We start from the raw sequence: 22,414 nt of genomic DNA, 5'->3' as shown, positions 1-22,414 counted from the left end.
AATAGGGAGGAAAACCCGAGTTCCCGAGAGCAAACGCATGTTGCTGTGTCATCGGGAATCCCTTTTTATTGTACCTTTTTTTTTACGTTCGCTGTTGTTCACTTTTTATCGCTCGCTTCTTTCGGAATTCGAAATAGGTTGCTGCTGGCAGAAGTTGGCAGTATCACGTGCCATATCATTGTCGTATCGTACCCGTGATCAAGTTCCGAACCTTTTCTTTGGGCAGGGCTTTTGGACGAGCAAAGAAGGTGGCAGCATTTTTCCGCCAAGTCACTGCCACCGGGGAAAATTGTTGGTGGACGTGTTCGATCAGAATCGTAAGATAAACACACACCAAGCAGAGCACGGAGGGCTTGTTAAGGCGGGCAAGCTGCTACTTGCTGCCCAGTAGCCAATCTTCAATCAATTAAACGTCAATCAGACGATTACGAACCGGTGGTAAGAAGGTGCTTGGGATGTGTTGTATCATGGTTTTCGTTTGAACATGCGATGAATGCTTAATTTTTATTGTATTAACAGCGAACAGAAGCATGACAAGGCAAGCTTTGCATGCCCCCAAGGTGGGAAAAATGTTGTAAGGCAGTTGGGACTGTTGTTCATATCTCTGTTATATTTATTTTAGATTGTCAATTCAGCAAATGTTTCTGTACTTCTTAGTGAATGTAGAAGAAATACTCCAAAAATCCTTTCAATCGCTTACGGAAGAGTGTCGTGTTTAGGAACTGAATCTAGAGGTACTCAGAAGCTTCTGTTGTTAGAACAGCTTGTGAAGATCATTGACGTACTACAGAATGATTTTTTTAAATTCTACTACAAAACAAAACCTCAAACCAATCTCCAGTAGTGGATCTAACGGTGGGCGAAGTAGGCGACCAACTAAGGCCCCGACAACTGCTTAGTACCAGAAGTACCAGGGGTCTGGTTAAACGGTCCCCGCGTTCGTATTTTTGGGACAAGCCCCTAACATACATACCGCCTAGGGTCTCCGAATACCTGGATCCGCCACTGTCAATCTCCATATCAGCAACGTATGCGATCATCTGAATAAATTTTCAGAGTCTCTCAATCGCTCAATCGAGCGCTCAATCTCTAGCGCTAAATTGATATGAATTCCTACAGAAGGTATTCTTCTTGTTGATTTAAGGACCTGTTAGGTCATGCCGGCTATCGATTGGTTTACAAGACTTATTGATACCACGTTGTTGGACAGTTTGTTCTCTCTACGGGGCAGTGGTCCGAAAGGGTCGGTAGTTCTGCCGTTGCAAGACTGGCGTTGCTCTACCGGAAGTTCCTCTACCACCAGATCACCCCCTACTGTATGTAGATTATATTAACATAAAAATCAATCATTATTTCATCAATAACTCAAACTAAGCTGTCGAAGCTTTACGTCCTCCAATTTTATTGCATAGTTGCCATTCTCAAAATCAACGAGCATGATGCATTAACCGATCGCGCAATAAATACAATTATCCTGCCAAATATTACCAACGGGCAGTGTCAAATGCCACAAAAATCGTGCCGCTCGTTTTCTGATGCAAAACAGATCGTATCTGACCAACCCGTTCGTATCGGATTAGTGATCGGCCAAAGCTCGATCGATATCAAACCGCACGACTATCCCCCAGACCGATGTTAATTGAATCTGTCGATAAGCTGGCGTGTTGATATCTTGCCGTCTCGCGCTATTAATCCTTCAATTTCCCTTTGATCGCCGGGAAGCATTGCATGGAAAGTGGTGCGCGGGAAGAGATCGCGCTGAATTGTAAATTAAATTTCAATTAGTAATAAATCTGCTATCGGCACATTTTGCACACTCCCCCGTTTTATATTAAGCATTGATTATGTGCGTGATTCTCGCGTTTGGCGCGCCCGAAGCGTTTTCGATCGCGAAACGTGCGAAATAAACGGTGAATTTTTGTGCCCATACTCGCGCTTGTGTGTGTGCTCTGATTCTTGAACCACGAGCATGGATCACGAGAGAGCAAGGGGGAACCCGATTTTACGCTACTACCATCGCGTAATATTGTATACGGATTCGGGACACACGCGATCGCTTTTTGTTGTAAATGGAACATCACACCCGCCGAGCGCGATCGGGTTGATCGGTTTCAAGGCACACACGGACACGGTGGGGGGATGAGCAAGGGATGATTTCACACACTTTTTTTCCGTTTTCCTTTTGGTGGGTGTCCGAAGCTTCTGCCCACTTTCTGACTTCTGAGCGTCTCGTTAGCCTGGGCTAAACAGGGGAGCAGCAGCTGTTGATCGCAATCACTATCGGTACGGTATCACAGCTCCAACCACACAGGGGGTTGGTTAAGGGAGAAAGCCTTTTTGTTCGCTGGGCACGAAGCCTTTCAGCTGGCTTCGGTTGGATGGATCGGTTGTGGATGAGGGTGTCTGGCTAACAGGGCCGCCAAATTGACAGGCCGTAAATTGATAAATTGAAGTGTTATATTCACTAAAAAGGCGAGCTTTTAGGGCGCGGGGAAGCTTTTCATTCGACAATTTGCACGATCGATTAGCAGCAGCACACGTACCTATCAGTGGTACAAATTTATTGATTTGTATCGTTGCGCGAAATGTTCCTAGAAGGTATTTGAAGGGTTGGGTATTTTGTGTATAAATTTAAAAGTTTTTTACAGAGATGGTGTTCTAAAAGTTCGTAATTTTTTTTTTAATTGATACACTGTCTCTAAAATTGAGACAAAATGTGGCTATAACGACTGTATTATGTTTTCTCTTTTTTCGGTTTGGCACATTGAAATGTTGTGGCCTCCAATATCTGACTTCTTTTATTCCTTATCTTACCATTGCTGAATGAGTGCGCAGGAACAGTTTGAATAGAAATTCTTCAATTTTTTACAAAATTTCGATATTTAGTTTCATCCTCAAAACTAAATGTTTAATTTGTTGCATGCAATCTTAAGTCCTTACTTTATGTACTATGAAGAAACATCTCGAAAATAGAAATTTATAGGTAAATAATATAAAATGATAGAGATAACAAGAAACAATGATCATAATTATAATCATAAAATAATTGTTCTACGTCACATGACCATTTTCCAAGTCCTTCTTAGTAATTTTTTTTTATTCATAAAGGACGGCCAGGCCGTATTGCTCTTCTTAGTACTTTTCAATCAACATAATATTGAGCAACAGCACCGTAAAGAAAACATAGTTCTGCTTTCGTCACCTGGCCGTTAGGCATCCCAACGGAAAATGGTGTTGAACGGCTGCATAATTCGATTATAATATTTATAAATTGCATTCAAAGTGCATCCGTGTGCAGTTCCAACGCAACCACGACTCACCTTTCCCATGGACACACACACACACAGTGGGATTTGGAAAAGGTGTTGACGTATGGAGACCGCATGATAACGAAGTGTGTGAATCCGCGCTCGGTACGGACGGCATTAACAAGATTTCAACAAATTTATTTATTAACCATTTTTCATTCCTTCCCGAGCGGTTGTTTGACAGCGCGGCCTTACCTCACCTTCACGGAGATTGTTTTGCTTTCATTTAATGGGAAAAAGAATACTAACTTCAATGTAAGATTGTTTTCATATTCCAGCATACGTGTGTAGATGCGAGAGTCATTACTGTTAGACATTTCTCGTTAGCAGCATTGAAATGGTTTTATCTCTTTTATTTTCGCTTTGGTATAAAGTTCAAAGAGTTTCTCGCTGCCAAATGAAACAATTCGAAAGTAGGTGCCACGGGAAGTCTCCTCTTAGAACACACGGCGGCGGATATAACTGCGACGGTGGCCTCCAACACGCTAGAGGAAAAGAAAACTCTCATGGTTGCTTTTTTTTCCAAATGGACGGGTCGCATGATTTTCGCCGCTCATTAGGACACACACCTATTAATAACCATTTCGGATAACAGGAAAAATACGTACAAACACGTCTTAGATCGGCAGCTGTCCTGGCCTCTGAGACGCCCCTCCGCCACCGTCAACCCCCATTGGAATGGAATTGTCACTTTCCATTTCACGAATTTCTAAGCTGTAATCATTCGATATTTTCCTCGCCGCCGCTTTGCACTTTAGCTGGTGCTGACAAACGATTTCCTTGGCAGAAAAAAGAGCGGAAAGTTCATCCGTTTGTCAAAAAAAAAAAAAAATCGATGCGTTCGTCGATCTTTCCATTTTTTCCTTCTTTCATTTTCCTAAAGTCCCGAGGTCTTTCGAGGTCTTTGGAGCACGGGTGCCGTCTCGGTCCGTGCGAACCCGTGGCCGCACGGACTAGAGCGATTGATGAGAAAATGATTGACGAGGTCCCGCGGCGACGACAATGGTTCTGTGGCGTGCCGCATCCGTTTGTTGGTGCTGTTTCCGCGGCTCTGTCTCTAGCACAGGCGTTTGATATGCGGAGGGAGGATATTTTTGGGGTGACCATCGTGCGCTGATTGAGTGGGCGTATTTGGTTGGCCTCCTGAAATGTCACACAAAACAAACCCAAAAATCACGACTGAATAAAGCATCAGTTATGGGGGATCGGGGTGTGTATAATGGTAATTCAAGTGACAGATTTCAAGTAAATGGGAAAAATAGATCGATGTGAAGTCGTATAAGAGTGGCGAGCGTATCTTACCTCTGTGCGATCGGCACCATCAGGAACATTCGAATGGTTCAACCGGTGACAAATGAGAACTTCTCCTTTAGCCTGCCTGTAACAGCCAGTCACCCTGGGCATCGAATCGATCGACGCGGCCATCTCGGGGGGGGTGGCATAGTCAGTCAGGCCTTAGTGCGGATGGCGGGTCAAACGAGGGCCTGCTGGGCAGAAGTCAACTAAGCGGGAGGAAATGTCACTTCTTTTGCGGCCGTGGCGGCGGCAGCACCAGTGCACAGGGAGGTTTGTCTAAAATTATTTGTACATCATTTCCGTCGCATTTGTGCTGTGACCGCAGCGGAATGACGTGGTCGGTTTGGGTGATTATATTATCTGACGAGTTCTTTTGTGCAGCATCGGGTGGATGAGCATGGAAGTGGAGACCAGAGATCTGAGGGGAGGGGGACATTTTGCAATCAGACTTCAACGATTTTTGAAACGTTTTCCTTGGACCGTCCAATCGAGACGAGGACCGTGTGTGCCCGCGCTGACATGAAAGCATGAAAAGCCGACAAGATAAGAGGTCCCGATTGTGCGGTGTGTTATGTTTAGATAATGACAGCTAATGAATCGGTTACGCATAAATAAGCATATCAAAGCGGACGAGAAAACACTCCCAGCCCAGCAGTGAGCGTAATTTGCATTTGTCTTAGGTTTCTCGTGAAGAAAAACTGTGTTGTGATGCAGGAATTGTTTGCTATTTGTGGGTTTTAGAGCACTTTTAGACATTGAAAACAGGAAGATATATTTCAAAAATCGACTATCCAGAAAGGAAAAGAAATCTTTATGAATTTCCTCAAGTAAATAAAGCACCAAGAAAGAACAAAAATCAAAACAAAGAGTTCCGAACATGAGGAAACCAGCACCAGCACCAGCACCAGTATGGTACAATATTTCCATTTTCCCTGTGCCAAGTAACAATCCTCGGGGAAATCATCTTACCCGGGCAGTTCAAGGAAGTGACAGAATTATAAAATGTTTCCTCCGTTCGTTAGATCTTCTGTGATGCCCTGGCCGCTGCTGGGCCGTATTAAAATCGTTACATACATTGGACACTTTATTGCTTTTCAAGGAATTTGTCTCATGAATAATATTCTTCACCGGAACGAGTGCAGGCGGCAAACGATCAAGCTGCAGCAGAGCAGTGTCGATCACATACCGAATGCAGCCGGGAACGGATGCAATGAGCACAGGAACAGGGAATTATGATCTTGCACCCTACGAGTGCCGGTTTTGTTGTTCGTGTTTTCATTTGTTTGTTCCGCGCATTGAGTTTGTTTCCATCTTGTGCTGTACCGTGTGCGTCTTTGGATGCAGGCGCGTTTTCCGCGCCTTTTAAATTTATTTCGCCAAATAAAAATTGCATTCCACAAGTGCATCACAAATGTGCGAGCACCGTGTCACGTTCGCGTTTTGCCATTTGCATTGTATTCAAATTGTAACTTTTTACGAGTGCAATTAAACAATCACACCACTGGCTGCGGTTCACTTGCTTGCACAACGTTCGAATAAAACCGCATACGCGCGTGATCACAGCGACAGATGGCGGTCAGGGCGAATGTGGGAAATAAAATCTTTTCAAAAACCCGTCTTTTAGTTTGCGACGAGGTCTGACGAAACGATCGTCTAATGACGTTTGGCGAGATCACAGAAATTGCATTGAAAATAATAAAACGTATAGGATCGATAAAATAATTCTCTTAAGTTGATCGATAATAATTCAGTTGGTGGAAGATTTCAATTATAGCAATCGATTGCAATAAATTTGACGCTAAATGTCTATTAAAAGGGTTTTCATTGGGGCATGATTGCGTGACATCATGTCATGTGAATTATTATAGAATTATTGGTACAATAATTCCTCTTTCGTAACCAAATTTGACCACCACGTAAATCGATAACGATAAAAATCATTTCCAATCAGGAAATAAACCCTCGCTGCAAGCTATTTTAATGCTATTATGATAAATTGACTAATAACTGATTGAGACTGTTTTATATGAAAATAGATACAATAACACACCTTAATAAAATGTTCAGGTACTCAATTTAATGGTAAGAAGCTAAATTTTACTGGCACTAATTTCGTGTAACCCTTTTTATGAGCGATCTTTTAATTTAAAATTATTATATTTTGCTCATTTATGTGCATTATTTAATACAAAGGGAGAGGTGAGCGAAGTTTTTAAAACTTAAAAGCTCTATAAATAAACGCAAAAAAATAAACAAATATTTTTGGAATGAATAGACAAAGTACGAACCATATCTGGACAGTATGCCTAATGATAGGTAAAATTTAAAAGATTAAATACTTGAGAAATTCCTGAAATAGCGATAAATAAAAATAAAATTCCTGAAATAGATTAAATATTAGAGATCATCACGAAAACCCTGTACACATTCGAGGTCAGTCTAGAAAGTTTTCTTATTTTTTTCAAATGAAATGGGAATGTTCCATGATGGTGTACACTTTACCAAATAGCAAACTTCTGCGCATTTTCCTTTTCTCGTGTCTCGTGTTTCAAATTATAGGAAAACTCACTCGAAACATCCAAAATGAACCATATGTTTCAATTAAGAAATCGAGCACATCGAACATGATTTTACTTTACTTAGAATACGATCGTACGCTGGTTCTTCAAGAGTAAGACGCTTTCCCGTTTTTCTTTTTCGGTTACCACCATTAAACGAGTCACCGCCAAAATGGGAAATTCAATCCACTTGCTAATGCAACCCGTGCACACACACCACATCACCAAGGTCCAACATTTTCCTTATTCGAACCGCTCACCCGCAAGACCCCGCCAGAGAATTGAGTTTCCCAAATGGTGTTTTGGTACATTTTGTTCGATTTATAATTATGCGCCACAGATCGAAAGACACGACGGTGTACTCTGAAGCTCACTCGTCTGTTTGTGCCAATGGGGGTGACTTAGTAAAGGATGCTGCTGCTGCTGCTGATGAGCGATGGAAGTCAATATTCCTGATTTAAGACCAAGCGCGCACGTTCTGGATGATGATGATCCATCAACCTAGCCGGTTTGAATCGTGACGTTCGGCGAGAAAATTGATCGAAACCATCGGAAACCTACGGACGGGGGCCATCTGACGGATGACATCTTCCCGCCAAGATCTCGCGAGACCACAAAGTGGATCTCTAATTATACATATTGAGATATATTTTTTTACATGTCTATAAATTCTATTTCTAGTAACCGCACATCCGAGTGTGTATTTGTGAGAGAGAGAGCGAGAGCCCTGTTGTTCAATCAGTAGAAGTTTGCCACCGATATTCATTAGGAATGCACGTTCGATGCTATCCATTCGATCGAGAACAGTTCAACCGAGTATTTTGCCACCAGTTTTTGCTGATTTACTTTGCCCGTTCCCATTCCGGCGTCTTCCATTCCTCTGCAGATCGGCGAACAGGGCGCCCCTTTCGACTGACATTGGATGTCTAACATATGTTAATTTAGTGTAAAAACATTTCGCTACCTTTTTCCCCAGCGCACTTCCAAGTGCGGGCCCAACCCTAAGAAGCGGGAACCGCGGCAATATCTAACGAAGCCGTTTTGTACCGTGCATAATGTTTTGCCCGACTGCCGATGACTAGTGGGTAAGCTTTGCTAGTTTCCTTTCAGCCTCTGTTGGCGCTATGAGCTATAATACTTCGTTCGTTGTGGCGTTGGATGACCAGCAGAGCAAGAGAGCTGTGCGAGATGGTGTGATATGGTGTTGTGCTGGTATGGCTTGCTTGGCAGGGGATATCTCTTACCCGGTAGGAAGTCCCTTGTTTCGTACCCGTCCCAGGAGAGAAGGGAACAGTATACAGCACAATTATGAGCTTGCTATTACCGCCCGACCAAGTATCCACGTGGTTCTTGTACTTGATTTTATGCGAGGAAAACTGCAACCACGTTTTCCACATCAGAAGCAGCTTGTAAAATGATTGTGGCGTTTCTTGAGAAGCAGTGTGAATCGGATGAGTCTTGAGTAATTTTTAGAATAAGCACCACAACGAAATGGGCTTTCAATATTGATACAAACCGATTTTACACCTGCCCAAAGGGTTTAACATTTTTTACCCTTTGTTACTGAAAAGTGTAGAGGAACAAAAGGTACTTTATAACTGTGTCTAATCATTTAAATAAAATACGGTTCTGTATGGCTTTGTATACCATGGCATGGTTGTCCGGCTGCTGACTTTTATGGCCATTTCTCACATTAGATTATTTATTGAGCACATAAAAAAAACCACAATACAGAAAACAGATCAATATTTGTAGAAATGTTACCCCGTACATCGTATCTCTCGCCCGCGTGTTGTACATCCTCTTACGGGGACGATCACAGCCAGCACTCGCTAGGTGAGGAAACCAAATCAATTAAAGACGACTCCGTTACCGGATCTAAATCTTGCCTATTTCTATCCCGGCTTCCAATGCAAACAGCACGAAAGATGGTTTCTCGATGTCTGGTGAAACAGTTCACTTTGAGGCCTGGGAGGAACTGTCACGGACGGACAAACCTGAGGAACCATTTTTGCTGCTCCAAAATGATGTTATTGTGGTTTTGTGTCGTGCGCGAGTGTGTGTATGCATGGCACTGATCGGAACAACGGTTCGAACACGATCAGTGTGTCCAGCACATCATCAGCATCATCGCCATTCGGCAGATCGTCCGGATGTTGGGTGACGGGCGCACGGCACGGTACGGTGCGCTCTCACCAGCGAGCTGTTGTGTGGAGCTGTGAACGGCCAATATTGACTTAATTAATTGAATCAATATTTATCCGCCGCGTTGCATCATCCTTTTCGATGGGCATGTTCCGTACAATGATTTCCGTTCGGTTTGCGGTGTTGCGTGTAGGCTTCGCTGTATCATGAATGAAGACGAAGCGGATGGACACAAACCCCTTGTAGCACGACGGGCTTTACATACATCGCTGTTGCTTAGTGTTGGTAAGTGGAAATGATATATTTTTATCTTGCGGTAAAGATAACCATACCAAAGTGAGTAATACATGTTTGCTAAAATATGTTTAACCCACTCCTTTATTTGTGTATCGTACAGTGCACACACGCACGCATGTGGCACACCAACGGCCTTTTCTGCATACATTCTGCAGATGCAAATGTGATACAGAATGAAATTAACATTCCTTCAGCATAAATGTTATCGCCGGTGACGATCGTTACATTCAATTGCTCGCTTGTTTGCCTCTCCTTCCTTAAAGGTAAGGACTCCATTTTCTGCTTTCCTTTTGGACGCACATACACACATTTCAGCCTTAAGAAGCGATGGATGGATCGATAATCATTGACGAAGCATTAAAATTGTGCAGTTTCTTTGTACCAGTCGTGCTGCTCTCTGTGCTGCATTTGCCACGCGGCCAGCCATTTCCATCCGTCTAGAAGCGTTCGCAAAGAGGAAACTGTAAAAGCAGGGCAACATGTTCTGTGCATGATCAACATACGACGCTCCCCTTCTGCAAACGGTCGCTGCCACCATTTGTGTCCGCACGGTACTCGCGTTGCTTTCTTCCACAGTTGCACAACGAACCGAACCTGTGCCAGGTTAAGCCGGGATAAGGAATAATTATATTTAATAATTTTATTATATATTCATGCCGATTATGCTGGGTGTTTTTGACCCCTCACCAGGTCGTTCCCCGTTTGCTTCGGTTGCCCAGTTACCCTGCGCCTTTTTGATGGCGAATTGACGAACACAAAACAAATCGCTATTCTGAAACGAACGACGCAAAGCTAACCCGTTACAAATTCAGAACTTTTATGTGTCCAGAGCTTATAATTGTGAAAACAGATAAGCAAATTAAAGCAACAAACCGAAAAAAAAAATACAAGATAAAGATCACGCAAGTACTATCGCAAGACAAAAAGAAAGATTTTCTATTTCGTTCACCATTCGTTCGTCTTTTTTTTACATTTATTGCGATCGTTTTCCATATTTGATTATGCTTCATCGTTCTTGCTTTACTTTATGCAAAGTCGGGCTTTTTGTTGCTTGTTGGTACGTAGAGAAGAAACAAAAAAATGTTTGCATAAGTGCACCACCACCAACGTAAGAGGTAAGAAAAATATGCATGTAATTAAATGCAAGCCGCACATGTAGCTGTGAATGCAGAGTTCAGTGCAGTTTCAAGTTCGCTTTTATACAGGAGGATGGCTTTTCTTTCCATTTTTTTCCCCTTTAGTTATCCTTCGCGTACTTCTTCATTGCACATCGTCGGTTTACCCAGTGCCAGCTTTTCACCCATGCTGAAGAATGGCTTTTTTTGGGACTGCCTTTTGTCTTAACTCTTCTGCACGAGCCACGCTTGCAGACGCGTTTTTGAAGCTGATTAAATTGTTGCCTCGGGGTATTGCTTCCCGTGTTTTTTGTTTGCGGCTGGTCGTTTAATAAGCGGGTGACATGCCATGCGCATGGTTTGGGGTAAAAGTTTAACCGAAAAAAAAGGTTTATTTTTATATTTTAATTTAAATATTAAATATTGCTTTCTTTTTTATAGCATTCTTCATTGCAAAGATCGTATAATTTAAATTAAAATTGCTTCACATTTGTAAAATATTTCAAACCAGTTGGTGCCGGTGTCAACAGGCTCACCTTTAGCACCTAACCTCAGCCAAGAAATTGAATTTGCGGTCCAGTAGTAAACCTTATGACTTATCATTTCGTTTCTATTTTCCATATCCTATAAATCTTCAACACATCATTGCCCGTGATCCGTGATGCTTCAAAGTTATCTTTCCGATCCGTTTACTTGGAGGTTTTTTTTGGGGTGGGTAGTTCATCTCATACATGTTTATATAAACCACACTGAAACATTCACAACACTAGGGCTTCCTTTCCGCTCCTTAGACAACTCCAACCTCCATCAGGAGCTTCTGTAAAAGTGGAGTGAGATGTGGGAAATAAATTTTATATCAGTATAAAGCTGAAAATCTATCTCCCGCCCACTCTAACCACCTCCCCCCCCTCCCCCCTACGAGCACTTACTCTCCGGGGAAGATGAAAAGTGAGAAGCCGCCAGATTTTTAGGAAGCTGCTCCAAAGACTCGGAAACCGATTTTATTATCTTTGCGCTATTTTTCTCTTTTCTTCGCCCGCTTCGAGATTGCCCTGACGCACCGCCGAACCGGGCGCAAGTCGTAAGTTCCCGTTTTGCGTTTTATAGCTTTTTAATGTGATTTATAACGCGTCTATTTTGTGGTGGAAAACAACACTGCGCACCGATGATTTGATCGGTTGATTGAAAAATAACACTTGTCTGGTGAGTTACTGGTACGATCGGTAGAGCTAAAGGGAGGAGGAAGGTCTTTAAGTTAAGGGTGTAAAGAACATAGTTTGGTGGAGCTGTGAAGAAATGAAGTGAATTGAATGCGTCATGATAGAAGTAAAAAAAGGGGAAACATCTGTACTGGAGTGTTAGAAACATGCTTTACAGTGCGTCCAGTTATCACAAGTACTACTGATAAATTTACGCCCCAAAACAAGAATTGGCGCTGTGTGAATGTGTGAATAGTTTGTTCTTGCAAACCAATTAATTGATATCACTCGACGCTGATGAAGAACCATTCCAATACACATAGGCTTATCGAATTCTATTTCCCAATTTTATTCCACCCCTTTTTTCGTGGGGCAATGTTTTATGCACAAATTCAGCCTCTTGTGCAATTATTTTTGTTGACACCGTCCCAATGTAATGATTAACACCCCCGTAAAAGTCAACATGTCCTCCCAATTATCATTTTTCCACCTTCTATCGAGCCGTTGTGGGTTGTGTGAGTTGATTAATAAAAACCAGTAAAAACAATCCGTACGAAGCACGAAACAAGAACATTTGCTCGAAAATTATCCAAACTAATGGATTCTGTCATGGAGCTGTGTTTTTGTTTCAATCTGTCCGCCGGTTGGTAGGTAAAGAAAATTCGGCTGCATTTCCATGGACTCATTCCGATGCGTTGGGGAAATTAGTGGACGATGGCAGTTTATATCGGGCGTCCCCGCGTAGCCAGCGATTGGGCCTCAATACATACACCTCCATCCTCTCCGTTCGTTCCCATTCCTCATCATGGGTGGGTGGTTGGATGGGTATGATTTCGGGAGGGGTTCTTTTTTTTTCGAGGAAAAATAATCGGACGTCGAGAATCGAGAATTAAGTCTGACAGATGAAAACATGGTACCATGCCACAGATCTGATCGTAGGAAGACAACAGAAACACGCGCGTACGAAGGTGGCGATCACCCAACGTGATCGCAAAGATCGTGGTGAACATCAAGCGCACACATACACACATACACATACCGTTTGTGCGTGTGCTCTACGTTTGATTAATGCATCTTTGACGGGATTTTATTTTATTTTGGCTCTTCCACGGGATTTTTTTTTCTATTTTCGAATTAGAATATTCGAATTGTGCACGAATCGCGTTGCTCGCTTAAGCTTGCCTGCCAATGGGGATGATGGTACGCACATGGAAGGGCTCCCCTTTTTGACGTACGACGTGTTGGAGTTTTTTTTCCTGCTGGAACATTCTACAGCTATAACAAATGGAATTGGCACCTGGTGATTTCGGTGATATCCGAAAATAAATGATTAAAAAGGCTATTTATATGTTTGAATCTGGATCATTATTACAGTTATGTGTTTGTTATAAAATACATACATAGACTAATTTTCAAGATTTTTCATGCAAGGATCTCGCGTCCTAGAGATTCACAAAACTATTTATTACTAACATACACAATTTTACAGCGATTTGCATTTATTTGGCACAGCTATCGCTGAACCCGTTGAGAAACTGGAAGCAATTGAAAATTTGCTCGTACTATGAATTTAAATCTTGATGGAAATAGCAAAAGGTACATACTAACTATCGAGTATAATCACTTCATAGTCATACAATAGTATAGGGAAGAGGGTGACTGTAAAATGCATTAAAACTTGGTGAAGGAAAACTAAGGCTTTATCGCCTGATTGCGGTATCAAGGGCCCTATGTCAGAACCTCCGTCCAAAGTTGGAAAATATTCTGCATTATACTCACACTGGTAAACGCCGGCTATGCCTAAGATGAAGTTTTTCTTATTACAATCACGTGATTTCGTTTTTACATTATCCTAACTGGCCTAACCAGAAAATGAGATATATTTTTGGCAAGACGCCACCGACCTTTAAATACTCCTTTGACGATTTTTGACGAACACCAGAACATTTATGCGCATTTCGTAGGCCGTGAGCAAGAATCGCCATTAGTTTTGTAGAATGTTTCTCTTGAATGAAAATTTCAAGTTAAACTTATGTCATGAAGATATCTAAAAGATACCCAAAACTACTTTACAAAAAAGGGTTACACTGAGGAATAATTTCCAACCATTATACCACAAAGGGAAAGAACTAATCGGTCGCACGTACTCGTACTTACCATCCCCTTTTATTATGGATCAATATTTTTTGTGTCACCGGTTCATACGTACCAATGCGAGAGAGAAAGAGCGTCATCAATCCAGGGTGCCACCCGGAACTAACAACAACATGAGCGCCCTACCGCTCATGCCGCAGGATCTATTTAGTTTTTTTGCAATAACAAACTAACTTAATTTGCATCCACATCATTATCGATGCACTGCTACAACAATAATGCTGCCCCAGCTCAGGACCAACCTCGTCAACCTTCCGTCTGTCTGTCAATTTCCGTACGTAGTAGTGTTTAGTAGTTTTGCTTTTCATTTTTGCATGTAATCCGATTCGTATCAAATGAAGGCACTGGCCAGCGAAGAGAGCCTACGCTACGGCACACGTAAAACTTCTAGAAACCTTCGAAGTGTGTAAGGTATCGGTATCACATATCTTGCTGGGTATTAAAACTCTTCGCCAGTCGAATGTCTTAGTCCGATTAGATCAAAACACATTTCTTACATTCGTATGTTTTTTCCTTTTGCTTGTATGTCTGCATCAACGGCACGTTGTATCGTTTTACTATCGAACTTTGTAACCTCTGGGATGGATTAAAATTGCTGCTACCCCGTTCCTTTCCTATTTTCCCTTAACCATAGCTTTTTATTACAAATTTTTCAAGGTTTGAGTGTTTTAAGTTGTTAAAACGCGGCCTTGCACTCCACCGTTGCTAATTAACACAACCCAAATCCCGTGCTCATTGCCAAATAAACCAAAAACCTCACCAGATAGATCATCAAGCACCGGCGGTCTTTACCGAAAATTGGAAGCGGACTTCGTCAATCACAGCAGATGCACTCGAAAACTTCACAAAAACATTTGGCGCAGCACATTTTCAATAATTAATAATAATACAAAGTAGCTCACCACCAGTAGGGCCACGGGCCGGGCCCGTGTGTTTATGTTTTCACACGCACTAGTTTATAAACAACTCAATCCTGGTCCGGCCGTTTCGCGGAGTGTGACTCTTACCGCAAGAAAGAGCAGCGCGAGCGCACGGGTAGCGGGAAAAAAGGAAAAGTTTCCGCGAGCGGTTTTTCATTCCAGCGAAAAACCACAACGCTGCTGCTGCCACCCACTTCCATTTCCTGGGTCACACACACACACACACACGAGAGTCACCGAGTCGCCTAGAAACAAATAAGTTGTATTTTTCCACGCGACACTCGTTAGAGAGAGAGGCGCCCGTTGAAGTTTGTTTGGAAAAGCGAATGTCACAACACAACAGTGTTAAGGTCCCCGAGGCGATGGGAGCATGGTTGGGAGGGTGTTGGGGATGGGTGGAGGGGAACTCGAATGCATACCACATGGCTTTGGCACGAGCGAATTGTGAGGCGCTCGTGTTGTGCCGTGTTTTGTGTAGCTTTCTGTCAAATGACGTTGATAATGTGCCGAGATGGGTTTTGATGATGAAGATGGAAGCAATCGCTAAATCGCAACAGGGAACGATCGCATTAGCGAACGCGATCATTCATTAGTAGTGTTTGGGAGGGCATGGGGCATGCTGATGATGGGATGCTGGCGGAAAAGCGGGTGATGCTAATTTGTCAAAATATTTTCGCCGCCACCGTGCCGATGGGGGGTTGCGCGTTGGTGGGACCGATAATAGTGGAACCGAAACATAACCTTTTAATCATAATTCTTATTTAGAAACATAGCATTACTGTCCCAGGATGTCTAAACACAAATGGTGTCGGTGGTGGTGGATTGGGATGAGTTATTGGATTGGTACTATGAGCCGCCTAAAGAGGGTAGCACACATATTTCAATCTCCGGTGTGATGAAATGGCTTTTCAGAGAGTGGATGTTTGTCATGTCTCTTTTATTCTATCTCTATTCGATTTAATGCATTATTCATTTTAATTGCGGTTATTTATGGCAGACATTAAAGGTTGATAATTTTCCAACAGTTTCGATGATTTTTTGCATTTTAATATTTAAGTTTGAACCCTGCTTCTTGCACGTTTTCCATTAAATTAATGCACTCAAGCAAAATTACAACTTTACAGACACACATCAATTGAACGTCAATTTTATCACCCTGGCGCCAGACGTTATGAATTGCCCTTTATACTGCAAATAGCTAAGGAGCCTCGCTTTTAACGGTAGCCACAAACTCATTCCGTAAAAAAGCCACACAACCCGTACGATCAATGAATGATCATAATTTCTTCGGAATTTTTAATCATTTTCCCGACATCACACGGCTAACGCCATAACTCGACCAGCTACTGCGTAACGCGCTGAACCATGGCAGTTGGGTCACCTTTTGTGGGACTCACAGCAAGAGGAAAAAGAGTTGCGTTTGGGCGTCTGATGAACATATTCATCATTTATATCTACCAACACCAGTCTTCCCACCGCCAGTCCTAGCGTCCACCGTACACCATCATCCATTTTTAACGCTATTTATCGCACCATGGGAGTGTGCTGGTGCCAGCGAGTGTCGCACCGAAAATATGCATGTCTGTCTCGTCCCCGGGGCGAGAAGAGATGTCAAAATTGATTGTCAGATAGATCGTTTTTTTTTTTTTTTTTGGGTGGTGAAGATGTATTTTGTAGCATTATGCCTCACTGTGACCGGTAGCTCGTTCTGCTATTATTGCTGATGTTGCTATAAGTGTGTATTTTATTCTCTCCCTGCGATGGATAATGATCTTTGACTGTTTGACTTCGCGGGGCCCGTTCACGGCAGGTCTACGGGGAAAAGCCTTACAATAAAGATGGAAGAAGAGTAAAAATTGTCGGAGGTTACTGCATAATACGATGATAAAAGCAAGGCAACAAATAAAAATAGAATTCAATTTCTTATGCCATTGGAGAGCGCCAACATTTCTGGACGCCGGTTCGTGTGATGGTACGATCGTTTGATCGGTTTTTTATTTAGAATAACAAATGCATCGATATCTGGATGGCTTATTTATTGTGTTGCAGCAATTTTAACTAACTTACTAACCTTTTTCTCGCTTCCCTATTCTAGGCACTCCTATTAACCGTCTGCCGATTATGGCCAAGTCGGTGCTGGATCTGTACGAGCTGTACAACCTGGTGATTGCACGCGGAGGTCTCGTCGATGTTATCAACAAGAAGCTGTGGCAGGAAATCATCAAAGGACTGCATCTTCCTTCCAGCATTACCAGCGCTGCATTTACACTACGAACACAGTAAGTATTTGTTTCCTGGATAACTTTTAATTTTTCTGCTAAATATTACACATACAATCGTATCAAAATGAATCACGTGCTTTAGTTCCTCGTGCAATATAAAAGTAAATATTATGCATGAAAATTCCACCATAAAATTCATAATTTATGGCTTTATCTCTTGCAAATGATTTTCCTTCTTCTCCACGGTCAACTTTTCCCTTACTTTTGCGCCATTTTGACCCGTACAGATCAGAAGCGTGTAATCGGTACAAGAATAAATTAAAACCTGTGTCTACCCAAACAACCCAGGCGAGAAAACCTTTTTTCCCCCCCTGGTCGAGATTCGAACGATGTATTCTGCCCTTTCTGCAGCTCCGTTCATCATATTTGCCACCGTTTTTTTTGTTTCCTACCTACCGCGGTACGCCGTGGAATGCGAACGAACGCCACCCAACCCAAAGCACACCGAAAGGACGCGCTAAAACAAAATAAAGTCAATTAATTCGTCAAAATGTCGTCCAATGCGCACATGCACAGCATGCAGCGCGTATGCGACGTGCAGAAAGGGCCTGCGGGATTAAAACAGCCAGGGACAGACACAACATCAAAATGGCCACCGTCTCCTTCGCGATCGCGCGATGCTCGCTGGAAGAATGCTGCTAAACGCGCTGCATCGCGAAAACGCCCCACAACACCATCATGGTGGAGAGGTAGATTTAATATATTCCAGATACAAATCGATTGCATTGCGGGCTTTCGCTGCAGCAAGCGGGAACGGGTTTGCGATGGTGCTGTTTGCATCCTGACTACGCTCATTCGCTTGTCGATCGACCGGTCGCCCTTACGGTGCGAGTGCAGAATACGATCGGTGAAGATGGAGTGGAGCACTGTGGATGGACGGTTGATAACTGTAGCAATAATATGGTCAAAGGGGGCGTATGCGGTATGTATGGGCATAAATTATAGGCGGCCAACCAAGTAGTAGTTGTGGCAGTACTGCGGTCAAGCTTTGCATACATAATTCGATCTCTGGACTCTCGCGGTGATCCATTTAATGTGGTCTAATAATACGGCGCAACACTATCATTAGACCTTCGGCACTTCGATACATTCGATGGTGGCTGGTCGCTTGCAAATGGTGTCTTAGTGATCCGGTAATGGCTACCTCAGTGAAGGTGTGCGTTTAGACAGGCGAACATGATTGATTTTTACACTTTGTCGCTGATACAGAAGCTTATCATTTAATGAAAGCTTATTAGAGGGAAATGTAAGTGTTTAACAAATAACATATCCTCATCTCTGTTTGAATAAAGTAACAAAACTTCGGTGACTTTGAGTGACGATAAATTTTAAACTATATAAGATAAAATTATGGATTAAATTTAGCTTTCTTCTTACGTTCACGGGGTCTTCTAATCTATTTCCCTATCCCTTCTTAGCACGTATCAACATCCCAAGAATAATTGATCTTATATTTTTCTTGAAGCTGTCTTGATAAGAATCTTTAACTAAAATTTATCTACAATACAATATTGTTTGGTGGTTTGTCGAAGAAGCGTTTACCACCAGAATTGTGCCCTTTGGCCAAGATTTGTACCCTTTATGCAAGCATCTAGGTCCAAGGTGGAGAACAAAATACTCACCAGGTTTTCTGGTACTTCTCATCAACATTTGGTGCATTTTAGGACATTTAAAGATGACTCGACTCTGGTCGATTTGCAAGAATTTGTTCAGATAGGAGGGTCTAACTAGATATGGCCAAAGATGTTGAAATACCTCACCACCTATGATATATTCGCTCAGAAATAGTACTGCAAGTAGGTTCAGAGTATAAAACGCTCTTCCTCGACTATTTTTACCATTGCTGCAAGACAATTCGATAATGATTTCAAATTTCAATTCAAACATAAAAAATGTTAATACAGTTGCTTAGTTTCAAATAACAGATAAAAATGGAAGTTGGGCTCTTTGAGAGTAATCCATACTTCTATTTGTATGTACTTCTAAAGAAGTTTTTTTTTCGTTGATTTATAGAAGTTTTGAGTCTTTGTGACTACATTCGCCTCTTAAAACCTTTGAGGAAGTCTAAATCAAGTCAATTATCTATTTTTCAATTATTTTGACTCTCGTAAATGCTTCCAGGTGTAAATTTCGTGCACAAGCCAAAAGAAATAAAAATAAATGCACAATTTCTTCCAATTGTATTTATTGCAAAACAACTAATTGAAATCGCTTTCGCCATATTGCCAAGAACGTACCTCCTCCTCGTCACCACAATCCAATAAAACTGTTCCCCCATCCGTTCGGGGAGGAAAAACTAAACTACCGTGGTACTTTGAACCTTGCACCTCGCCCTCCCCACCCGTTTAGATGCAACCGTACCCCTCGAGAAGACGCCACCGTGTGCTCTCGTTTGGCCCGTTGCCAAAGCGCGTTTTTGCCATGATTTATAATGCTTGTGTGAGCTGTGCCGCCGTGGTGCGCCGCGCGACGCATGCAAGCATTATTATTTATACTTTATTTTATTGGATTTCATTTTGTTTCTGTTGGCCCCGGCTCTGGCCCGGCGAACGCGACCGGCAAAGGAAGCAAAGCGATTGCTTTCGCATCCACTTTTCGCTTCGTGTTTGCTCTCGGTGCTGCCGTGAGTTTTTGGTGCACATTTCAGCTGCACCTTGGCGCATATCACACATGTGCAACTGGGCGCGCGCGTATGTACATATAAATAATGGCCTTTGCTGCTAACCCTGTGTGTGCGATTCGCGTTTTCATTGGGCATAAAATTTGGGGGCCAGGACAAAATAATACGCCGACGCGATGCGCAGGGAATACGCAGGGACAGCGCAACTAGTCCGCTAACTGCTCGACTTCGGAAGAGGGTGCAGCTGCGAACGACTGAAGAAGAAAAAAAAACAAAAACGGAGCAGCGGATAAAACAAAACGCAAAAAAAGGCAATTTCTTCTTGTCTTAACTCTTGAACTGCTGAATGGCGGCGGGCACACACACACACTCAACACACGGTGCAGGAAATATGCTCCACTGGCAAAATATGTTCCCTCTTACATGATGGTCCATGTACGTGCCAGGTTCCGCTTCCCTTCCCGGGTGCAAATCGCTTCGTACGCCGCCACACACTGGCCCAAAGAGAGTGCAAAAGCAAAGGAAACAGTTTTATAGGCCGGCACTAAATTAAACTGCATATTAACCGATGTTTTGTTTTGTGGACTGCAACCCGGGCCCGCCCATCTCCGTATCGCTGCTGCCCAAAGGAAAGCTACCCCCCGATCATCAAATAAGTTAACTAATTTCATTAAAATACAAATGAGACTCGAGTAAGAGTTGTCCTGAGCGGAGATTGTGTGCGTTCAGTGGAAGATTGATTTATGAAGATCGATCGTAAAAGTTTGCTCATTGATTAAACAATATAAATATGTGGTGAGGAGTTGGTATACGTTGGGAAAATTAGATTTCCTTCATCGACTCGAGAGGGAGACCATGTTTAATGAAAAACTATTCGGTATTAATTCATTTAGCATAGTTTCCCTTTTTTTATTTAAATTGAAGAAATTAGTGTTTACACTACTTCAATGCCAAATGTTTCAGCTTCCACATTTGCAGACGGATTTAGAATTTTTGATAAGATGAAACCACCAATTCTTATAGCAATGGCGGCAGATGTAGTCTTGAAACAACTAGCAAACAAGAAGTTTTGATCGATTTTAGTTCGAAAATCCTTAAAATCCTTGTTAAATCCTTAATTTTAGCAGTCATTTAGAGGTCTCCCAAGAAAATATATAGCTGACTTGGAAGTCAATCGCAGCGTACTTAACACCACAAACATTTTCTTCTCAAGACAAGTTTGAGACTTGATAATGTAGACCCAGGAAGAGGCCTGAATACAAGACAATCACCAACTTCTTTTTAAATCATAAGATGAAGGTGTTAACTAACTTGTGCTATTGAGTCTCGCAATTTGACTTTGGCATTCCTTTATGTCCAAATGTGTTGCTATGCTTGCCATACAAATTACACCTTTTACATAAGATCCAATTGGTTTGCCATTGCCATCATTAATATAAATGTCGATAGTTTTATCTCATCAAATAACGATCTCTATGTTTTGCTTATATCACACAATCCAAGCACAGTCGTCAATAAGTCCATAAAGATATTCACAATAAATAGCTCATCCTCCAGCGTGACGTACTTTATTTATAATGTTGTATAAATGTCCACAATTCCGCTTGATGCTTCGCATGAGCATGATGCTTTTGCCCTCGAACGGGGTAAAAGATGATCAAATGTTTTCGAAATGTCACTTCCCTCCCTGTTTCGATGGGTCCTTTTACCAGCCAACCACAAACCACCTGTGGGTAATAACATCATCACAGCAAAAACACTGCCCTGACCGCAGAAAGTCGACGAGTCGGCGTGCGGTGTCGATCCGATGAAGCTGTTGAGCTGGCGTACTGGAAGGGAAAATAAAAACCAACAATCACTTAATTGTTCAAACATGGGACGTGTTTGATATCGTGTACGAAATTGATTGTTTTGTTATTTCTCTCCCCTATTTTGTCACGCTATTTCCAATTGCTAGGCGACTTGGGGCAGGCACATTGGCGTTGTGGTTTTTATCATTTTTTGAAATTCACATTTATGCTTGGTTTTAGTGTTTTGTTGTTGCTTAGCAAAAACATATGATTTTTATGTAAAAAATAATTCGTCATGATCACCACGATCATGAACAAAACTTGCCCTATGCTCAATTCTCCAACTCAACGGAGCTCAGTTGAAACAGAGCGCAATCGTAACTCTTCGTAACGTGCGCTGCGTTAAACAAACGCGATCGTAGCGCGATCGAGCTGGAGCAAAGTGATAAAAGTGGCCATAGTGACGACAAGCAGCCAAGTGATGCTAGTGTGGATGATTCAATGCACATCCACCTTGGGTCGGCACCTCAAGTGTGTGCCACGGCTATTTGTGGCGTACTTCGGAATCATGGTCCTCCAAAAAATAAAAAGAAAAAAAAAACCACCAGAGGTGAAGAAGTGTCCATCTCATCAGCTCATAATTCCATAAACCGTCCATAAACATATTTATATGCGGACGGCTTAGTCATAAACGAACGGGGAAGTTGAGGATCGCACGCAGGCAAGATCG

The 22,414-nt window shown here is 42.3% G+C and overlaps 4 protein-coding genes across 4 annotated transcripts in view; 2 read left to right on the top strand and 2 right to left on the bottom strand.

Annotated features, from left to right (window-relative positions):
* LOC126563527 (uncharacterized) overlaps positions 1-22,414 on the top strand; it is a 387,646-nt gene that overhangs the window by 143,492 nt on the left and 221,740 nt on the right. The window lies entirely within an intron of this gene.
* LOC126562593 (replication factor C subunit 5) overlaps positions 1-22,414 on the bottom strand; it is a 431,263-nt gene that overhangs the window by 249,936 nt on the left and 158,913 nt on the right. The window lies entirely within an intron of this gene.
* LOC126562792 (craniofacial development protein 1) overlaps positions 1-22,414 on the bottom strand; it is a 170,308-nt gene that overhangs the window by 90,126 nt on the left and 57,768 nt on the right. The window lies entirely within an intron of this gene.
* The window catches only part of LOC126563544 (protein dead ringer), a 97,264-nt gene that overhangs the window by 65,793 nt on the left and 9,057 nt on the right, over positions 1-22,414 (top strand). The window contains exon 7 of the mRNA XM_050220190.1: positions 17,088-17,271. Coding sequence (XP_050076147.1) covers positions 17,088-17,271 — 184 coding nt within the window. The remainder of the gene's footprint in view (positions 1-17,087; positions 17,272-22,414) is intronic.

This window comes from Anopheles maculipalpis, chromosome 3RL (assembly GCF_943734695.1).
Source record: "Anopheles maculipalpis chromosome 3RL, idAnoMacuDA_375_x, whole genome shotgun sequence".
In the NCBI taxonomy this organism is placed as follows: domain Eukaryota; kingdom Metazoa; phylum Arthropoda; class Insecta; order Diptera; family Culicidae; genus Anopheles; species Anopheles maculipalpis.
Note: the sequence above shows the minus strand (reverse complement) of the source record. Positions and strands in the feature narration are given on the sequence as shown.